The 21,199-nt window shown below is 42.0% G+C and overlaps 2 protein-coding genes across 2 annotated transcripts; one reads left to right on the forward strand and one right to left on the reverse strand.

Annotated features, from left to right (window-relative positions):
- The first annotated feature begins 1,005 nt into the window (after window positions 1-1,005).
- On the forward strand, window positions 1,006-16,092 carry nol6 (nucleolar protein 6 (RNA-associated)). Its single transcript, XM_084359457.1, has 26 exons — window positions 1,006-1,164; window positions 1,465-1,677; window positions 1,777-1,893; window positions 1,980-2,159; window positions 2,262-2,430; window positions 2,545-2,679; window positions 2,845-3,008; window positions 3,129-3,249; window positions 3,388-3,446; window positions 3,550-3,651; window positions 3,756-3,871; window positions 4,164-4,341; window positions 4,510-4,632; window positions 5,354-5,502; window positions 8,679-8,754; window positions 9,459-9,599; window positions 9,778-9,895; window positions 10,179-10,333; window positions 10,525-10,688; window positions 10,890-11,042; window positions 11,173-11,270; window positions 11,426-11,550; window positions 13,862-13,951; window positions 14,053-14,253; window positions 15,491-15,592; window positions 15,741-16,092. Exons 1-26 carry the CDS (start codon window positions 1,126-1,128, stop codon window positions 15,888-15,890), a joined length of 3,438 nt encoding a protein of 1,145 aa, XP_084215583.1. The 5' UTR covers window positions 1,006-1,125; the 3' UTR covers window positions 15,891-16,092.
- On the reverse strand, window positions 5,496-8,672 carry LOC311261071 (E3 SUMO-protein ligase ZBED1-like). Its single transcript, XM_084359458.1, has 2 exons — window positions 6,948-8,672; window positions 5,496-6,788 (listed from the first exon to the last, which is right to left on the reverse strand). The coding sequence occupies exons 1-2, from the start codon at window positions 8,445-8,447 to the stop codon at window positions 6,240-6,242; spliced, it is 2,049 nt and encodes a 682-aa protein (XP_084215584.1). The 5' UTR covers window positions 8,448-8,672; the 3' UTR covers window positions 5,496-6,239.
- Window positions 16,093-21,199: the final 5,107 nt, after the last annotated feature.

Consider the following 21,199-nt stretch of genomic DNA (forward strand, 5'->3'; position numbering starts at 1 on the left):
ATAGCAAAGATAGGGATAAATACGTACCTCATAAAAAGTAAAACACTATGAAGCAAGGATATTAGATTATGGTATTCTAAGACTTGGGGATCTGTTAAGGGTCTGTTTACATTTTCATGTCCATCCTATAGATCAGCACTTACTGAGAGACTGGTTTACTGTTTTCATTATTCTTGTTTCCCTTAAACAACCAATTAATTAATCCGGTCATACAATATGTCTGTGCCCACACAAGTATGTGCATGTGTTTGTGGATTATTAGTTTGTATTATTGAGATTATTATGTCTGTGTATCTGAGGGAGTTTGGTTATCCAATCTTGTGTTGTATGACGATTAAATTAATCTTGAATCTTACATTACTTACTTACTTTGGTAAAAGTGAAAAATAGTAATTAAGTACAATTCTTAAAATATCTGATATGAAAGCGTGAATAGTAATTTTCTGGCGAGAAATGTATCAAAAGTACAAGTAAAAGTAATTCATACATATATTCATTTATCTAGCTTTATACCATGTATTTTTATCAGTTGTCTCAGTACACTGATTATAATCAGACCTGATATTCAGCATTTATCATTATCAGCATTCAGATGATCAGAATCAGTGTTTTTTCTAATCCTATTATCAATAAAATATGTTACTTTTAAAAATGCACTACTTTGGCTCTGATTCGTATGCAGCCTGCAGAGTAGTTACTAAAGGGATCAAATACATGTAGAGGAATGAAAACTACATATATTAGCCTCTAAAATGTAGTGGAGTGGCTATAAGTAGTAGAAAATGTAAATACTCAAGTCGAGTACAAGTACCTTAAAATTGTACCTCAAGTCAATATACTTAATTACATTCCAGCATGAAAGTGTCCTGAGGACCTGAACACATCACGCGCACCATACGAGAGACTGTTCGTGCAACCTATCTTGCTGAAGCCGACTTGACGTTCGACGAGCAGCGAGCCAATCACCGTTCAGCCTCGCTGCTTCGACACCAATCAGGGCAATATTTTGCTTGTAGCACGTTTGGCTAACCCGTTGCACATGTGAGAGCGCAATGAAGGGAAAGCGCTGTTGATCAAAACTTTGGAAATATCTGAACTAGAAAAGCTTTAAAGAAGAGTGAAGACATGAAGAAGAAGCAGACAGTCGCAGAGGAGCCAGGAGAGGTAAGAATGGCGACATTTATCACAATTGTAACTGACAAATTGGACAGTTTTCCTCTCTGGTACACCGGTTTTCCTTGCATGCTTTGCCTACGAGTTTGCAATTACATTACATCTACAACATCTAATGATAGAAACTGAATTTTAACAGCTCAGTTTAAATAACATATCAGTTTCTAGTTTGCCTAGTTTATATACCACATTCTGATTATCCTGATTCTTGCTAGTAATATTGCAGATGAAACGCTTTGATCAAGCATGGCTGGTATTGCTGCTACTTCATGTACTGTTGTTGTTGTACAGATGATTCCCTCAGGCTCCTCTCATGAGAAGGAGGAAGATGAGGCTCCCGTTAAAGCCAAAAGGAGCAAACCTGAGGAAGCAGAAGGGGAGGAGGTGGTCTATCACCCGGTGAAGCTGTCCCGAAGTGACCTGTACAGACCTCCGTCAGCCGAGGAGCTGAACCAGCTGAAGGAGGCTGAGAGCCTGTTTCACTGCAGCCTGCTCAAAATGCAGGTGAGACCTCGGACTTCCTAACATTACCCCATGTCAACAATAGCCACACAAGCTTTCACACACTCCTTGCAAATGTTGATAATGTGTCATCAACAACAGATGGAAGAGCTGCTGAAAGAGGTCGCCCTGAGCGAGCGAAAGAAAGAGCAAATAGATTCCTTCATTCAGACGGTCACCAAGCTGCTGCAGACTGTGCCAGATTCACCCGAGGTTGAGGTGCGTAGTACTTTCATTTCAGGATAATCTTCATGGTCAGAAAACCTGTAACCACATCTTTTACTCTAATCTCTCTATGCGTTCAGGTGAGTGACCTCTCATGGCTGTCTAGTGCAGTTAAAGTCCCCTTCCTCTTGGTGCCCAAATCAACGAAGGGAAAGTTCCACATGGCACCTCCCGCTTCCATCGATCTGATCGGCAGCTTCCCCCTGGGCACCTGCATTAAACCACGCATCACGGTGGACCTGGCTGTCACAATCCCAGCTGTGAGTCGGCCTTAGAGCAAGATGTTGTTGTCATGTATTGAATGTAAAATAGCAATACTGATATTAGGTTGCAAGTGACACTGTTGTCTCATCTGATATTAGGACGTACTCCACCCAAAGGACGTCTTGAACCAGAGGTATCCGAGGAAAAGGGCTCTCTACCTGGCAGGCCTGGCCCAGCATCTGGCGTCCTCCTCTGGCATTGGGACCATGCGTTATTCTTGTCTCCACGGGAATCGACTCCGACCTGTTCTGCTGCTGACCCCTCCATGTACTTAACTAAACCTTAAAGAGCACTGTATTCAGATTCAAGTATTATCTATTGTTAAACGGGATTTTTTTATTATTATTGTTTTGAGATGTGTTATGGTGTCCTATCTTTCAGGTAAAGACTCTTCTAGCTTCACATTACGTGTTCATGTCTGTCCGCCTCCTGGATTCTTCAAGCCCAGTCGATTCCACCCTCAGAGGAATAACATCAGGACGGACTGGTACACCGGATCGCAGACCTCCCTGTCTGGTAGGATTGTTAATTTATATGACCGGTTCTTCGAAAATGATCTAACAAAATTATCTTATCACCATCAATCACTATTTGTCAGTGATAATATATAAATTCAGGATCTCATTGTTTTTCAGAAACGGTTCAATTGAAAGTCTTTTTTTCCTTGTTTGTTTGTTGCAGAGTGGAGCGAACCTGCCACTCCACATTACAACAGCTCTGTCCTGGGGGATTTACTGCCCAGGGCTCACCTCCAGTTTCTTTCTGCTGTCAGCTCCCAGTGCTCAGCGTTTGCCGATGGGGTGGCCTTGCTCAAAGTCTGGCTTCGCCAAAGAGAGCTCGACCAGGTTGGAGGCTTGCAAACGGCTCTTCCTTTACTTCCTTCTTTTTCCATAGTATTTATTTATCAGTCTTCAGACATAGTTTGTCTCACCTTACCTCTGTGTTGCTCTCTCAATGTCTTATAGGGCACTGGTTGTTTTAATGGCTTCCTGGCTTCAATGCTATTGACTTATCTGCTGACCACTCACAGAATAAGTAACACCATGACAGCCTATCAGCTGCTTCGAAACAGTTTGAACTTCCTGGGTAAGAAAATGTCAAATCTGCTTCACCAGATTTTAGTGGATTATATGGGAAACTATACGTGATGTGATAATACTGAAGTTGTGCTTACTTCTAGTTCAAATATGTTTCAACTCACCCACCTCCTGTTGTTACCCTCAGCATCTACAGACCTGACCGTGAATGGAATAAGCCTAGCCAGAGATCCTGACTCAACAGCTGTGAGTGATCTAGTTCACAGTCAACGTGTGTGTAGATTATTAATGCTTTGTTAGCCTCCTGAATTAATCACTATTGTCCCGTTTTTTTTTTTTCTCTCTGCAGCCGTCTCTGGCAGACTTCCACAATGCTTTCCAGGTCGTGTTTGTCGACCCTTCAGGACATCTTAACATGTGTGCTGACATGACTGCTTGTACCTACAAACAGGTAGATTCTATTTAAAAAAACAAATGTGTGTTCAAGCAAGAGGCACTTTTACTGCTGGGATTATTTAAGCAACAGATTTTGACCCTTTTCATCTTGGTTCTCAGCTGCAGGCCGAGGCGTCTGTGTCGATGCAGTTCTGGGACGACCCCACAGTGGACGGCTTCCACAGCCTCCTCATGACCCCCAAACCCATGATAAGGACAAGCGACCACGTATTCCAGTATGACTCCGTTTTATCAACTAATGCAACAAAGACTAATTACACCCAGTCTCTCTCTTATGGACTTCATAAGCAGCTTAGTTTTACATCTCTGAAGAGACTTTCTATTAAAGACACCTTCTCAAAGACAGTTAATTGTCAGGGTCCCTTATGTCTGTTAATAAAGAGGGTACAACCTACTGCTTGCTGCTATCACGTCGAGTTAGTTTTCCCATCAGAGCAGAACTCATTCATCTTCAACCATCTCTCAGCTCTTCTGATTTGTTGCTTTTCATCTCCCACCCACACACAGGTTATGTGAGCTGGTGAAGCTTCAGTCGAGCTGCAAGAAACTGAATCTCCTCAGCGAGCTGATGGACCACAGTGGAAATTATGTCCACACCGCGCTCCCTTTTATTCTGTCACTGCTTCAGCAAGGACTGGGCGAAAGGATCCACCTCCTCACACACTCCCTCTCTCCTGACCCCGAGGTGGGAAAGATTTACATTCAAGGGTTACAAAGTCACTAATACTATAACAGCACATATTGTTTGACTCAAAATAGTTAAGTGAGTCAAAACTAAAACTGTCTTGTAAATCATACAAGGAATCACTGAATTTTGTTGAACTTAATCAATTTTTTGTGTAATCACGCACAGTGGGCTGTGGAGAGTGAAGCCCCAAAACACAAGGCTCAGCCTCCTCTCTCCTTTGGTTTGGTCTTAAATCCAGAGCTGGCAACCTCTGTCCTGGAAAGAGGCCCATCTGCAGACAGCCCGAAGGTAATCTCACCTCTCTCTCTTTTCTGTATATGTAATGTTTTTGTTTTTTTCCCAATTGGGGTTGGAGATGCAAGGTCATTTTACATTCCTATGAGTGCAATATCAAGTGCTACAAAGAGGAGGCCCATTTGTTGCATCAGTATCTACCTAATTATTTTTTTCTTCTTAATGAAGATCTGCTTAGTGCTCTTTTTGACTGCGATTATGGTTGTAAACATTTTATAGAATGTAATGGTACTGCAGTAATCCAAACAAATGTAGCATTCATGAACACAATATTGCTAATATTTGCAGTTTAAAAAGCTCGTCTTACTTGTCGAATGAGGGTACAGAATTTCCACTTGTTTTTTAAAAAGTTTTTTGTTTGTTTTGTCAACTTTTCATTTATGTTAACATGTTTGTGCAATTATTCATTATTAACAACTAAAGATGAACCTATACCGTTTTTTTCTTTCCCTCTAATAAATCCAATCCTTGAACCGATCTGCTACCACTGCATAAGAACATTATTGCACAATACTGTATTGCCTACCTGAACAGTTAAAGGAGTGAAAAAATTGCATACAGGTAAACGGGTCACTGCTGGGAGGTAGCAGGGTCCCAGTTCTAGTAGATACGTTCTGAATCAGATTGGCCTTTTTCATTATTTTAGGCAGTATCAGGCATTTCCGATAATGATAATGGAATAACCCTATTAATAAACATAATGTTCCTCTCCCAGGCAGCCGAGTTTCGTCAGCTGTGGGGTTCGCGCTCTGAGCTGCGGCGTTTCCAGGACAGTGCCATCACAGAGGCTGTGCTGTGGGAGGGAAAGAGCATGTGCCAAAAACAACTGGTCCCCAAACAGATCATCACACACCTGCTACAGCTGTATGTATTTTATCTTGGCATAGCATACAAGTAGACACAACATACATCACATTAATACTGGCAATAATATAGTGGTTAGTTTGGTCAGTGAGCCTCTACCTGTAATACAAATATTCAGTCTGCCAACACTGTAAGAACAGAACACAGCAGTGGTTTATCTCCTTCATTATTTTTTTTCCTAATGATTTTTGTCTTGATTTGTAGACTAGAGACAACATAATATCTAAGGCAATGTGTTAAAGTGAATGAGGCACATGAAAGACTGCAGCTTGTTACCCTGTTAGTAGCCTCCCTTAGATGTTTAATGCCAGGGATGTGTAGTCGCCACATGTTCACTCAGATAGTGCTGACATAATTTTACCACTGACTCCTCCACAGTTTTAAGCCAGCAATGTCAGCCGCCAAGTTCGAGTGAGGCGATGAGACAAATCATCGGGTTTTAGTTTTAAGGAACTACATTTAGGTATAGTTACTTATGACTGCAGTTCAGCTCACAGCTACTGTTGAGGAAAAGATTTCTAACTTTTTGTTCACTGAAAAAATTATTCGTAGCATTTTTAGCACCAGCATATACAACATATCAACAGTGGGAGAGCACCTGTTGTTTTTATAGCTCTACTGTCTCCACATCCTCTCTGACTCCTGTAACTTCCTGTCAAGGCGTCTACCTAACATGCCCTACACTTTCCTTCAGTCACCTTATTCAGTCAGTGTGCATCTCCATCATGTAATGCACATTATGCATTTCTGTTTACAAAGATCATCATGTCAACATGCTCCGGGCTCAGTCTTGTACGCATCGTGGCAAATGTTTGTCCAGCCTCTGACAGTAAAGATGGCAGTGATACCCCAGGTACACACAAATAGTGTCTTGCCAGAGTAGCCAGTTTGGGGAATCTTGGTCCATTTACCTTCCACCAGTCGAGAGGGTTTGTGTCCAACGAGGGGGCGATGTCTCTCAAATAGTAATCTACCTGAGCCTCGGAGTCTGTGGCATAGGAGGAGCTGTAGTTGTCTCCGAGGAGCAACATCATGGTGTTTTTGGTGTCACTTCTCATTTGTGAAGGCACAGCCACCTGGCTAATATCAGGTGTGATCAGGGTCTCCTGTTGTTCATCCTTTGGGCCCACAGCAATGTTTATCACATCTAATTTTGAGACCAGCTCATGCAGTTTAACCTTTGCAGCCAGTCTTCCCGTGGGCGTCAGGAAGCTGAGATGTTTGTGACGAGGGTCCAGCATAGAGGCCATCAGAGCTGGTTTGGAGGCGAGGTCATTGGAGTCAACCTGAGAACAGTAAAATGAAATAACATTGATAAAGAATTATTTAAAGTAATTATTAGGTAAAATGTCTATTTTTATCAAAATGAAGCTTTTAATTGTCAGCATGTGTTCTAATATCACTGGTCAAAACTAAACATGATAGCAGCATTAGTTCATGCCTACCTCCATGTGATTTTTAAGTGACCTCTGAACTTTCAGCTTGAACTCAGAGACTTGTTCAACATCATTCTCTTTTGGCACAAGGTGGGTCTGAATGAGGCTGAACGTGATTGGGTAGATGTTTGAAATGGACACCTCAGTTTCGGCTGATATGACTGTTGTTGCCCATTTCAGCGTTGCCAGCACTGGTGTGAAATTCTCAATTATTTGCCAGCAATCATCTTCAATCTCAAGGTTCTGGGCTTCCTGCCTGTTGGTTATTGTCCGATCAGAGAGGACGGCTTTGATCGCCCACCGTTGCTCAAGTAGCCGTTCAAACATATCGCAGATCGTGTCCCATCTGGCTTTGCTCGACTGGATTAGCTTGTGCTGTGGCAGGCACATCTGAACTTGCTTGTGCTCCAAGGCCTCGCTTGCCAGCAAGTTGTGATTGAAGTGCTTGACTAGTTTCCCAGCAGCAGCAATGATGCGGACCAGATCCTCACTAAGCCCATCACAGACTGCGAGCTGCAACGTGCTTGCAAAGCAAGTGGCATAGTCCCAGGTGACATGGGCGCACCCATGAGCTGAGGGGATGTCCTGTGTGTTGTTATGAACACAGGCAGTCACCTTCCCACCAATGCCCCAGGTCTGCACAGTGTTCAGAAGCCTCTCTGTGACACTGTCTGTAGTAATGAGGCTGTCTGATGGCAGCTTGTGCGTCTGCAGCACGGCTGACCTCCCCTGCCAGTCCTCTGTTATGAATGAACAGAAAACTGTGATGTACCTCTGATATGGGAGGGCTGTCCAGAAATCGGCTGTGAGGGCCACTTTCTCCACTCTGCTCAGCTGCAATGCAAGCTCCTCCATCTTCTCATGGAAATGGCCTTCAATAAGCCGTGTGATATCCCCAACAGATGGCATTTTATAATTATGCACAGTGTATGCAAGTAGCTCACGAAAGCCTTCCCCGCTGACCGTGCTGACTGGAAGCATGTCCTTCTCTATCATTTTGGAGATGAGTTCAGTCACCTCTGCATGTGTCGCCAGTGACACGCCATCATTGGGCACAGTGTCCGGGTGCTTGTTCTTGATGTGGTACATCATGCTGGTGGTGCTGCTCCTGTACTTGAGCTTTGTGTCGCACAACGTGCAGTGAACCTCGTCGTCCACTTTGATGAAAATGTCCCACACAGAGCTGCGCTTCAGGCGCTTCCTCTCCCCATAGTCCCGCTCGGGGGGGTTGGTATTCATGTTTGTGTTGGGCGACATGATGGCAACCTGCATGATGTCCGAGTTAGCGGCACTCTCCTCCTCGACGCACTGAACGGTACAAATCACCGGCTTCTCGTCCTCGTCCAGCAGCGTGGTGGACGGATGGTGTCTGCTCATGTGGCTCATCATGGAGCTGGTGCCTCCGCTGCAGTACTTCAGTGTAACGTCACATTTCATGCAGCGGACGAAGCTCCCCACTTGTTCAAAGCAGTCCCAGACAGAGCTCCGTCTCCTCCCCGCACGCTTCATGCTTTGTGCGGCTCAGACGAGTAATGTGTTTCCACGTTAGCAAGCTAGCTAGCTAATGTTAGCGCCGACTGTCATCGCAAAAATGGGTCTTTGGGGGGGATAAAAGACCACTTTGTGACCTGTTTCACTTGAGCAAAGGTCCCAACAGAGAGTAACAGTGAGGCGAGTGCAGGCACGAGTTCGTTGAAGCCTCGTTTTTAATAAGAAAATAATATATTTATTGTCCACCAGGCATGCAGATATCCCCGAATCCTCTGTGCGATATGTGGGGGCGATGGTGGATGACGTCATCAAAACGGGAAGTGAGGTAAAAGATAAATTGATGCGATTGAATCATGATTTATTAGTAATAGACATCACATTCTGAATATAATCGATTAGATTTATAAAAAAAAAATGATGCAAGATGTTTTATGTGTTTGTGATGAATATTGTATGATATAGATGTTTATTTAAACAGGAAGTCATTGAGATCAAGGTCTCATTTGCAAGTGAGACCTGAGTATACAATTTAAAAACATCAAAATAAAGTAACAAACTACAGTGAAAATAGTAATGATGTTCAAATATAATAATCAAATAGGAAAATATTTAAATATACAATTATATCGACAACAGCAGGACACATTTCATTGTAAAATGGCCTTAGTGTAGGTATGAAATGGAATAAAATGGAATAATACCCTGTAAAAATATGGGTAAATATGTAAAGAAAAAAATTCATATAGACAACAGCTTGATGATATAAATAGATGCAGTATAGATAAATAAAATGTCCTTGGCATAAGCATAAAAAATGCAAGCATGTTATGAAAAACAATCATTTTAATCGCCCCATTGATTCCACTGTGCTAAGTGTGTACCTGTTGATCTAGACCTTTAAGTAATGGCCTAATCAATATTCTTTTAAGTCTTTAGTTGCTGTCAGTGTTCCTGTTTCATCACTAAAAGAATATTCTCGGTGATGCTGTGTATATACAGCATGTGTTTGACATGTATTATGCTCCTCAGGAGCCCAGTACCGGGGAGGAGGTGAGTTTACTGGTGGTTCAGTCCTATGATGACCTGAGTAGAAAACTGTGGAGGCTGGAAGGTCTGCCTCTCTCCATCACAGCAGTGCAAGGAGCTCACCCTGCACTCAGATACACACAGGTAAAGACATAGTAGAAGTAGTAAATGTTAGTAATGTTGCATCTATATCCCTTTGTAACCTCCATTATGCATCTCCAATTCAAAGAGCTTTTTAAAAGTCATCAATGGCTGTAGTTGTTAATTGTAAATTGTGAATTTGGCTTTATGAGTGTAATAATGTTTCAGTTGTACCTTGCAGGTCTTTCCCCCTCAGCCACTGAAGCTGGACTATTCATTCTTTGAAAGAGAAAAGATTTCCAGATCATTGGTGCCAAAGGAAGGCAAACCCTGCCCTGCGTACATCACCCCTATTACAGGTTAGTGTCTCGTCCACCAGTGACAAAGTTTTGTCTTGTTAAAATCTACATATAGACTTAAGCCATTTCTTCACTGTCTGCCATAGAAAATGTTTTATGCATTTTCATTCTCACTGAATAAAATTTATTTTTTACATGTGTGTTTCTTCTATTTTTTTACGGGTAAAATTGTTAAATAGCTGAATCGCAGCCTTTCCAAAGCCAGAAAATGACAGCCTCTTTACCACAGACATTGTGCTATACAAACTCGTATACCAGTGTATTGCCAACCCTGCTCTTGCAGTGATCTGTCACATGGAGGGAAGTGGAAAGTGGCCTCACGACCGCCTCGCCATCCGCCATATCCGAGCTGCCTTCCACATCCGCTTGGGAGAGTTACTGAAAAAGCACCATAATTACACATGCCGGCCCTGCCCCACACACCTGGATGTCTGGAAGGTATGTTTTTTAATTTGTGTACATGTCGCACACTTGTCTGTGAGAAAAGTAGTGAGGCAGTAAAAAATGTTTTTGTTTTTTAATCTATGTTTATGGTATGTCCAGGCAAGAACTTGACACATTTTTGATGAAATGTTATTAGTTTTGTGTTTTATTTAAGTTGTTTCTTTTCCCACTCTTGATGTATACAGGATGGTTTGGTGTTCCGCATCCAGGTGGCATACCATCGGGAGCCTCAGGTGCTGAGAGAGAGTGTGACTGCAGAGGGGCTGCAGGTTATCAGGGACAATGAGGAGGCTCAGGCTCTGGAGATGGCCACCATTCACAAGCCTCTACTTACTAGCACATTGCATGGGTAAAATTAAAACTGTAACACAATGTAATATCTGTGTGTTTGTGTGAGAAATCAGGATTGTATGGTTCCTATTGGTTCTCTATTTTTCATTTATGTGTTTTCACTTTCTTCAGCTTTTGTCCTATTTTTCTTAACTTCATTCAAGCCGCTTTATTTTTGTCTGTTTTTCATTATTTTATTTTTACCCCATGTTGTCGGTAGGCTCCAGCAGCAGCACCCATGTTTCGGGGCAGTGTGTCGCCTGGCCAAACGCTGGCTGGGGGCTCAGCTCCTCAGTGACGACATGACAGAGGACACAGCAGACCTACTGGTGGCGTCTGTTTTCCTGCAGCCTGCGCCCTTTACTCCTCCTGGGTAACTTCCGCCTCTACTTTTCAATAATCCCTCCGCCTCCCTGGTCACATTTTTGGGTGTGCATTTTTTTTTTTCACTTCCCTTTGTTCGTTCAGTAGGTCATGTGAATGAATTTCTCCGTGTTCCTCAGCTCTCCTCAGGTCGGCTTCCTTCGCTTCCTTCATCTGCTTTCTTCCTTTGACTGGAGGAACAACCCGCTGGTAGTCAACCTCAACAACCAGCTCACAGGCAAGGGCACACACCCCTTTTCCCACTGTGTCACATAAACAAGTCCCATCTGACCTTTTTCTATATACAAACCCGACACACTTTAACATCCTGCTCATGTGCATTGCTGTTTCAACGCCAAGTTATATTGTTGTACTCCTGTTTGTCACGTGTAGCTGTCGACTACACAGAGATCAAGAATGACTTCATGGCCTCCAGGGAGTCTCTGCCCGTCATGTTTATAGCTACGCCTAAAGACAAGAAACTATCTATGTGGACCAAGAGAGCACCTGGTGTACAGGTCAGTAGACAAACAATACAAGCACACAACGCACACAACAACACATTTAATAGATAAGCAGTCAATACTGAATTTGAAAAAAGATTAAATATAACAATTTGTCAGTAAGCAGGAAAAAAATAGAATACCTGAGGACATCCAGTTAAATAGATACATGTAAATACAGTAATTAAATCTGTACAGACAGAGAATCACAAACAACGATGTAAAAAAGAGTTGCATGTTCTCGGAGGAGAGCAGTCACATAGTTTCCCAATCCTGGAGCCTCTCCTTAGTGCACACTGGTCTCCTGGATCACACTGCAAATATACAAAACTAAGTTAAAGCAAGATATTGATTAATGATTTACTGTTCAGAAACAGTGGAAAAATAATAAATATATTTCTCTAAACAGATTGACTCTTAGAAATTGAGAACTCCAGATGGACTGAGTTGTTGCGTTACATACCACAGGCAGATAGCCATGCTTTTTTCTTAGAGCTGGAAATTGATTGTTCTGAAGTCTCTCCAAAACTTCATGTAAATCATTGATCTGGAAAATGCAGAATTGATATGTATTACTTATTAAGATAACACTGTAATATACATGATGATAAACTAAACAAACATGACTGTTAACATCCATAGTAATATCAACAACCCTAAAAACTCTGAAAGCTCTACTACTGAGTTTGGGAGACCGTCAGATGTAGCTCACCAGTTGCTTTTCGTTGTTGTCCTCTGTCATAGTGAAAAAAGGTAAATGTTTAGCTTTATATTCCTCTGTTTGGATGTGAGCGTAGCTGTAAAAGAGTCGAGTGGTACACAGTAGTGTCCAGAAAAGGTACACACACCAGCTTCCCATGGTGCGTAGCTGACCCAGATAAGTTTCCTGTGCTGTGAAAGTCCAGCATTTACACTGAGCCTCTCCCAGCATCCTGCTTTTTATATAGTGACGGAGAGCAGGAACTTTGTGACGTCCTGACAGAGACGTCATTGTGGGCTTAATTCACCATGTTCAGAATGATTTCCATTATACTTTATCCGTGTGCTTGGGGTTGCATGAATCAGTTTCTTGTTGACTCCACATTCCCAATTTTATGGACTTCAGGAACTGAAAAAGGTGTTTCAAAACAAATAGCTGAGTTGAGTGAATGATCCTGGTTCAGTGATTGTAGTTGCCTCCATACCTTTGAATGACCACTAGGGGGCAGATTTTGATGGAATCAATCAGTTAACAGAAGGAATATTTGAGTTTCTTTCTGAATACATAAGATGCTTTCTATCACTAAAATATCTACACAACCAAATCCTCAGAAATGTTAATTAGCTTTACCCATAGAATTTATCACTAAACCCTAAAGAGATTTCAAATTAGTTTGATTTACATGATATATTTTCCTGATGAACAATCATGGGTTATAATCTGATTCATCTGGATCATCACGGTCCCAAACTATTTTACTTGGAAGAAAAATCATTGGGGTCGTCATTGGGTCAAAATGCTGTAATAACTGGGTCTGAAGAGAATTTTTCAGTCAGAAGAAAGACATTTTAACTATTAAAGTACCTTAAACAAAAACCTACATGCCTGTGAATCTTCACTTGCCTCACAATTCGATTCGAATCAGCTGCCATCGATTCAAATGCAAAACGATTTTCGATGCATCTCAATGTATGGCATCCTCAATTATCTATATCACTGCACATGGCTACTTTCAACTTCAACTCTGAATGCAAAATACAAACTTTTCAAAGATTCGCTCGGTGTGCAGAGGACCAAGATGTTCACCGGATGTGGATCAGGAATATTCTTATTATTCTTGGTAAATTAACATTATAATTATAGTAATCTTGACACTCCTTTGTTGCTCATCACCGGGCGATTAATGAAAGAATCTTGACCTTTTTAATTTAAACAAGTTCATATAATTTTTTTTACTAATGCATTGCTCTGTAATGATTAAAGGCAGCTCATGATTGATTATGCTAGCTAGTTAGTAATGTCATGTGAACCAGTATCGCTACTTAATCAGCTGAAATGTGGTGGATGGTCAAGTTTTTTCTCAATCTCTATATCATGTATTCTGGCTGTTGTTGTAGCCAATATCTATTGCTAAAAACTGAATAACATTAAGATCACCATCCATATAAAGTACCATCCTCAGTAACTGCGGTCTACTGTCTAACGTTGTCAATCCAACCACCCATACTGTTGCCAACAATTAGTCACTAACAACATCTCAGGATATTTTCTTTGGAAACACTTCAGACAATCCACAGCCACCATGTTTAACCATTAAATGTCACATTTTGTTTGTGTGTCTTTTAGATATTGCAGCGTGTGGTGATGCTGGCTGCAGAGAGTCTGAAGGTACTGGAACAGCAGCTGATGGATGGTGGCCAGATACAAGATGTCAGGGTAGGTAAAAGGCACTTGAAAGCCACAATGTACTCTTCATAAATGGTCCTTTTATGATTTAATATTCAAGCCATGTGATTCCCTTGTCTGTGTTTATGTAGGTGGTCATGCGCCCTCCTCTGGATGCCTACGATGTGTTGATTCACCTGAACCCCAAGCAGGTTCCCCTGCTCAGCCAGGCAGTAGACCCTCCCACTGTCACCTTCGGCAGGGGTGTAATGGCTGGCAGTGTCTCGCAGTCTGGAGGGGCTCTGCCTGTCATCGACTACAACCCTGTGGCCCTCTACCTGGCAGAGCTCAGAGTGAGTGTTCTCTGTTGGGGGTGGTAAAAGTAAGGCGTGGTATCAATGAAGCCGTGTTGACACAGGAAAGCTGTGTGGCAGGATTTGCGCATGCAAGTTGCAGCTCGGCCGTTCAGGCTAGAGGTATATTTTCTCTTTGTTGAGATGAATTATCGCAAATGTTTCCAAAAATCAAGAAGAAAAATTAAATCAAGGTAACGGTGAGTTTTTATTTGTTCACCTGTTGCTATAACTGTGAGGAGAAAATCAGATGATATACCAGAGAGTGGGGAAGGAAGCTGGCAAACATTTTTAATGTAATTGTAAGTGCTGTATCGTGGGCAACTGGAAGTGTTCCAGGTTCTTGAAGACGTTTCACTTCTCATCCAGGCTTCCTCTGTTCTAACTAACTGGAGGGGAGTTCCAGGCTTTTAAACTATGTGTGGGAGTGTCCTTACAGAGTCGTTAAGGACACGCGTGAGCTCTGAGTTTCAGAGTCATTAGGGCCACTTGTGAGTCGTTGACCCAACAGATACCCAATAGATGGATTCTTTTACTCCTCTTTCAAACCATCCGTCTTCTCTGGCCAAGATTTTTACATTGTTGATGTAAGTGGACAGCAGAGTCTTGACCTGAGGAGTTGGCCCTCCTGTGCTGTGCCATTCGTTTATGGAGAGGTTGTTTTGTTTCCCTAATGTACAAATCTGTGCATTCCTGGCTGCATTGAACAGCATAAACTACATTACTCTGTTAATGTATGGGTGTTTTGTCCTTAGGATGGACAAGTTTCTGCCTCTGGGTTTGAAGTGAACCAGGATATGATGTTTATTGAAGATCCTCCTGAGTTTTTCAGATATTCCTGTGACATAAGGAATGGCGATGTTGTTACGTTTTTCCGTCTCCTCCTCTCTGTCTGCTCTAGATCTTTTAGAAGTTTTGACAAAAGGTCCAGTTTGGGTATCCACAGGTTTTAAGTGCTCCCCTGATGTGCTTCTGTTCCTTCTCCTTCCCCTCTGTCTTTGTGGGCATGGTCTCAGCCCAATGGTTTAGGGTTCTGATAAGGAACAGAAGCACATCAGGGGAGCACTTAAAACTTACAATTACCATGACCTGGGTGACTGAGAACCTTCATCAACATGACTAAACGTAACATAATTAAAACTTTAACATTATCTCATACATGAACATTTCTGCGCAGGTCACATCAGATAGGTCCTCACTGACTTGTGTCCTGAATTTCTATCTTATTTATTTTCAGGAGTCTTTCGGGGACCTCGCCCTCTTCTTCTGTGATCCCTATGGTGGAACAGTGATCGCAGTTTTATGGAAGCCAAAGGCCTTCATCCCAATGCCCTTTAAGGTATGTCCAAAGTCACTCATTTCCTCTGTCTAAAAGCATTAAGATACAGTTTACTTTGTTGTATCGTGTGTCCTGTTCTCTTCGAACCTCCTGATTTTACTCACATGTCAACATCCCCCACTCTGACCCGATGTTTCTTCTTCGTCAGACGTCTCAGATGACTGCTCGGAGCGTGGAGGTGACTGGGGAGCAGGTAAATGCTATTCCCAACGTAGAAGCAATACTGGAGGACTTCCGGATCATGGGACAGGGCTTGGTCAAATCAGTGGAAGCCAGGACTGAAAAATGGTCATTTTAGACAATACTTGGGTAAACACAAACGCCATATTCACCAGGTATAATCCAATTTTGACATTTGACCAGAGAAGTTGCATTGATATCTTAGGTTTTTTGGGGGGGCCTAACTTGACAAAACAGAACAGTGGAAAAGGAGACCAACAATGTGTTTTGTTTTGTCAAAGCTGTAACATGTCTAATAAATGCATATCTACTCTTTTGAACTATGTTTCTTTCTTTTGCCCAACTTATCATCAGTCCATAAGATAAGATGAGCCTTTATATAGATGGCCAGAGGGGAAATTCTGTTGTTGAAGCAGCAGGGCACAAAAAATTACAGACAGACAAAGTAAAAAAAAACACACAAAAAAAATGAATGATGAGGTATGTGAAACAAAAAAAAGTAAAATAAAGGCTGTGCAAGAGAAAGCAGAAAGTACAGACAGACACAAACACCTGGCAAAGTACTCAAAACCACTCTGTGGTAGTCCCTGCTACAATGGGTGTCTTCAGGACCATGAATGTCGGCCACACCCATCTTCAAACTCAGCTTTCATACGTGCCTCAACTCCAGTTTTCTGACCGCATTTTGCACAGCTATGACGCTATCGTGGTGTCCAAATACGTCCACAGACAATGTGAAAATAATACCAGCGACGATGGAGTGGACGCAACTTGAGACACATGTGGGACAGGGGTGCAAAGTGTATGATCAGCGACCCCTTTCTTACTTCCATCCCTACTTCTGGCCCATTTGCTATGACCACACCTATCTTTCAGTTTCGTGTTTCGCAGTTTCGTGACTGCGTCTTGCATGGTTACTATCATGTTGACAAAATCTGTCAACAGACTGATGCATAAACACCTGGCAAAGTTCTCAAAACCACTGCAGTGGTAATTAATTAAACGCATCCAAACTCACAAGGTGAGAACCGTCTGGTAAATGTATGAAGGAGTCTAATAGAGAGACAATAGAGAGAGATGGTGTAAGTGTCCGGAGTATGTCAGACACTGTGGAAAGTGTGCGTTGTGATGGGGTCCAGTTCCAGCCTGACCACAGAGTTGGCCCTCCTCACCAGCTTGTTAAGTCTGCTGGCCTTGCCAGCCTTTATGCCACTACCCAAGCATACCACAGCAAAGAACAGAGCACAATGGCTGCTACGGACTGGTAAAAGATCTGCAGGGGCCTGTTGCGCACAGAAAGGACCGCCTGCTCTCTCCCTACAGTGTTCTCTACCTGTTCCTCTAGTAGTCCACCACCTCTTTAGTCTTGCTCACACTAAGCTTCAAGTAATTGTTTTTGCACGATGTACCAATACTGTTAAAGTAATTGATGAGCCGATTCTTATCCTTAATCAAAAAAGCAATAATGTCCCTGATAATTAGTCAGAAATTTGAGATGGGGTGAAAAAAACAGATTCTTACAATCAACACTGGGAATTGCCACACTCCTGTGAGTTACCAGGAACTCGAGCTGCTTTGAATTAAGTTTGGTGAACTCATGCTTTGAGTTCCAGTGTATGTCTGTACTTGTCATTTCTGTTTAATAAGATAAGACAGATTTACACTTGTGCAAGTGGGAAATACAAGGTGATGCAACGATGCTTTTACTTGTTGTGTAAAGTCGTATGGGCAGAGAATATGCTCTCACGTTTATTTGCTGCTCTTATTCACGTGTCCTTTTAATAGTTAGTGATGTAAAATAAAATAAAGTTCACCTCAATCAAGAAAATCTTTCATTTTCTCCTGGGTTGTTGGTGCACAGTGTTTGAGGCTGCTTGTTGCGTGACAATCTCTTTTGCGCTCTCTGTAAGGCTCGTCTAATATTTCAGTTCAGCAGCTTCTATCCATTACTGAAAGGACAATAAAATCCGAGATCCAGGTGAGGGTTGTGATTAGTGAGGGTATAAAATGTAGTTGATGAGTGATGGTACACTTGTCACTGTGTCATAATGTTCTGAACACAATAGTCCATACAAACAAGTAGTTTAAAAAAGATGGTAATGCTGTTTCCAGTGTTTATTTCAATGCATAATTTGTTTATATACACTTTAAATTTGATTTTTTTTTCCCCAGAAAGAGATTCTATTATTGAAAATATTATTTTTATTTATTTATTTTTAAAAAGCATTTTGTTAAAGACTATATTGAGTCTGAGGCATCGAATGAATAAACGTATAAACAAAAAAGGTATACTCATCACTTTGATGGTCCATGCAGCACAGGTCTGCAGCATGTTTGTCACATCATCACTGTGCTGGTGGATGATAAATTGCTCAACGCGGCTGAACGATACATCATATAAACATTCTTAATTTGACAAGCTGACACATCCAGCTGTGTCATAGAATGTGTATGTGTTAGTGTGTCTGCAGCTGTTGACAGAGGACGCATGTTCTTTTAATTACAGCCCCCTGTAATTACAGGGAAAGTGGAGAAAGTGGAAATGTACCAGACGAGACGGGCTTCATGCACCTATAGCACATAGTGTTGTATATTATACCATCCAAACTTGGCAGTGATGTGCTTGTGTGGCATATTACACAATCATCTGTTTCGCATTACTGTCTGTGTGATAAACAATACTGTGTCCTTATCAGATTCCGGGTGATTCACTAAACAATTACCAAAGATTTTGCCGGGAACTTGATTCGGCACAAAAACAACATTACCACCGAAGACGTGACACACTGTAAACTGATAATAGTGCTTTGTGCATTAGTCAGTGATGTCAAGACCTGACAAGACGGCAGACTGACTTTTTACACAGTTTAGACTGATGTTTTTTTTTGCTTGTTTAGTTTTTTCTCTTTTTGCCATGCCACGCATGCAGTTATCATATGTGGCTCACTGTGCTATTGCAAACTGTTAAACAAGCTCTAAAACAGCCCTAAAGTCAACTGATGTGTTTTAGAAGGTAGAAAGTGGCTGAAAACTCAAATGGGAGATTTGAAACGGTGAACAAGAGATTTTCCTTTGCTTGAATGTGCGTTAGTGCTTTAATTTCATTGTGTGTGGCTGTTGTGAATTTATCCACGGTCTGGCTGGAGGGAGGGTACCAGCCAGTGCTGTCTGTCTGTCAGATATCAATCTTTCTTCATCTGTCAGCGCCTGTCCTGTCCTCCAGCACCTGATGGAAAACAACTGCCACACTGGCACTCGTTCGTGCTGGAGGCACATCTGGTAGACACATGGTACATGTGGCCATCAATCACATCACATCAATCTCATTAAAAACAGTGATCAGTGCCATATCCTGAGGACCTCGGGCATGTGAAACAAACTGTATGTATCAAACAGCAAAACTTAACTTTTATGACTTGTCAACATGAATTGCTAAAATTCATGTTGGTTTTACAGCTTTCTCTTACCACCACTCTTTTCCCTTATCCCATTCACTGTCCTGCTTCTAAGACAAACTATTCCAGGAAAGGTTGTTTAAAACCACGTGGCGCAAAAATGCGGCTCCTCTGGCCTTCTAGATGGGATTCCTTCTGGAAGTCCAAAGAGGTAAAACTGAATCAGAAAGACAGAAATATGTGCAGACACACTCTTTAATCTTTTTAGGAGATGGCGGAAGATGTTTACAAGAAATATGCCAGTACAACAACTGTCATATAAGTATTCAGGATTTTAGAGCTACCAACCCAGTTTAGGCCTTGAGAATGAAAAGGCACCACAAGATTAAAGGATAATAATCCAATATAACTACAAAAATAAGGCTTTTATAAAGTGCCAAACAAACAAAGGAGATTTTCTATACCTGCTTAGCATTCTTCATGGCTGCTGTAGCTTGTCCAGGCATCAGAAAGCAGGGGAACAACCTGTAGTCAAGGCTAATACCAAAAGAGAACGCCCAGCACTCACATTCATATCTGTGGGAAATTTAGCAGCCTTTCAGTCCAACTGACCTGCAGGTCACTGGACTGTAGGAGGGACCTCATCACACCTGCCTCCCTCACAAACTACATGTTGCTGAATATTTCCCAATAAATTAAACTTGGCACAATTTTTATCCAGTTAATATTCACCTTACTTGTGGTAACCAGTTTACGGTTCTTTGGAAAGCAGCCCTTTCACGCTTCTCCAAACCTCTCATCTCCTGTTCCGCCCATCTCCATGGAGGCTGCAATGAAACAGTTCAGGGTGAACTGTTGCGCAACATACATGACGCATGTAGGTTTGACGCCGGCGCGGTGACTGACTCAGATCGCCTCAGGGTCCCTTAGTGACGAAACAAGACAAGTATCTATCATTTGCTGTGCCATTGTTTCTTGCATGTTCTCACTGAGATACATTCTGCACGCATGAAGTGGAATATTTTCACAGAAGGGATACATTTATCCTGACGCAGCAGTTTGTTTTTATAGTCGGCAGCTTAAAAGTGAATTGTGCAATGCCTGTCGACGTTCTCAGCGGCAAGTAATCTATACAAGTGTGAGCACAAAGTAGTTTTGCAGTTTAATGTTCAGGTGATCCAAGTTGATAATATACTCCACTGTCACACATATAAAGGCATAGCCCAAACAGAACAAAAGATGTCCAAACAGAGTAAAGAAATGGTACACTGATTCCTCCTGATAGAGGCCTGGCTGTGGGCTTTAAACCTGGAAATGTTCTCACACCTCTTTTGAAACCAAACAAAGCAGGAATAATATGTGGTGATGAAGTTTCAGACAGGGGACAAAAGAACAGGTCAGAGAAAACGAGGCGAGGGACAGAGAAGGAAAAAGAGAGAGACGTGTGTGAACGGGTGCAAACAGGGATGTATTACATTTATGTGTGTCTGTGTGTGTGTTTTATTTCTTCTCTCCTGAGGAGCAAAATGTTTTCACAAGGAGGTGAAACCTTCAAATTGGGGATGTTTGGCATAAATGGGGTATTTTAAAGGAGCTCTATGTAACAATGTGTATTAGTTCACCTGTTAATCATTTTTTTATTGGACATATGTGAGCGGATTGTAAAGTGACGTGAAAAATTAGACTTCCCCCGTCTCTCTTGTTGCCTGGACAAGCCTGTGGTCGATCTGTTGAAGTTGTTTAATGCTGCTGGACTGTGGATTTCTTTGTGAAGGACTCGGTGCCGGATTCTCTACAACAATCCACAGGATGAGACTTTATGTACATTCTCGAGTGCCTCGTCCCAGTGCCTCTCTCTGCTCCTCTAACAGAGAGCAACGGTAGCTAACGTTAGTTTAGAAAAAGAGTCCGCTAATATAAAATAACGAACGGCTTCCAGGACAACTCAGAAGTTTCACAGGGAACCTTTAAGATACAATGTCTCGGTAGGTTTTCAACTGTCTAGCTTGATGACATACAGACCTACGATTTA

Source organism: Pagrus pagrus, assembly GCF_965226575.1.
Source record: "Pagrus pagrus genome assembly, chromosome: 8".
NCBI lineage: Eukaryota > Metazoa > Chordata > Actinopteri > Spariformes > Sparidae > Pagrus > Pagrus pagrus.

Bases quoted from the DNA above. Each gene is read 5' to 3' on its own strand.
- LOC311261071 (XM_084359458.1), bottom strand. From the start codon at position 8,447: ATGAAGCGTGCGGGGAGGAGACGGAGCTCTGTCTGGGACTGCTTTGAA. The intron at 6,789-6,947 runs GTAGGCATGAAC...TACTGTTCTCAG, and splicing joins CACTTAAAAATCACATGGAG to GTTGACTCCAATGACCTCGC.
- nol6 (XM_084359457.1), top strand. From the start codon at position 1,126: ATGAAGAAGAAGCAGACAGTCGCAGAGGAGCCAGGAGAG. The intron at 3,652-3,755 runs GTAGATTCTATT...CTTGGTTCTCAG, and splicing joins CTGCTTGTACCTACAAACAG to CTGCAGGCCGAGGCGTCTGT. The intron at 9,896-10,178 runs GTTAGTGTCTCG...CTGCTCTTGCAG, and splicing joins GTACATCACCCCTATTACAG to TGATCTGTCACATGGAGGGA.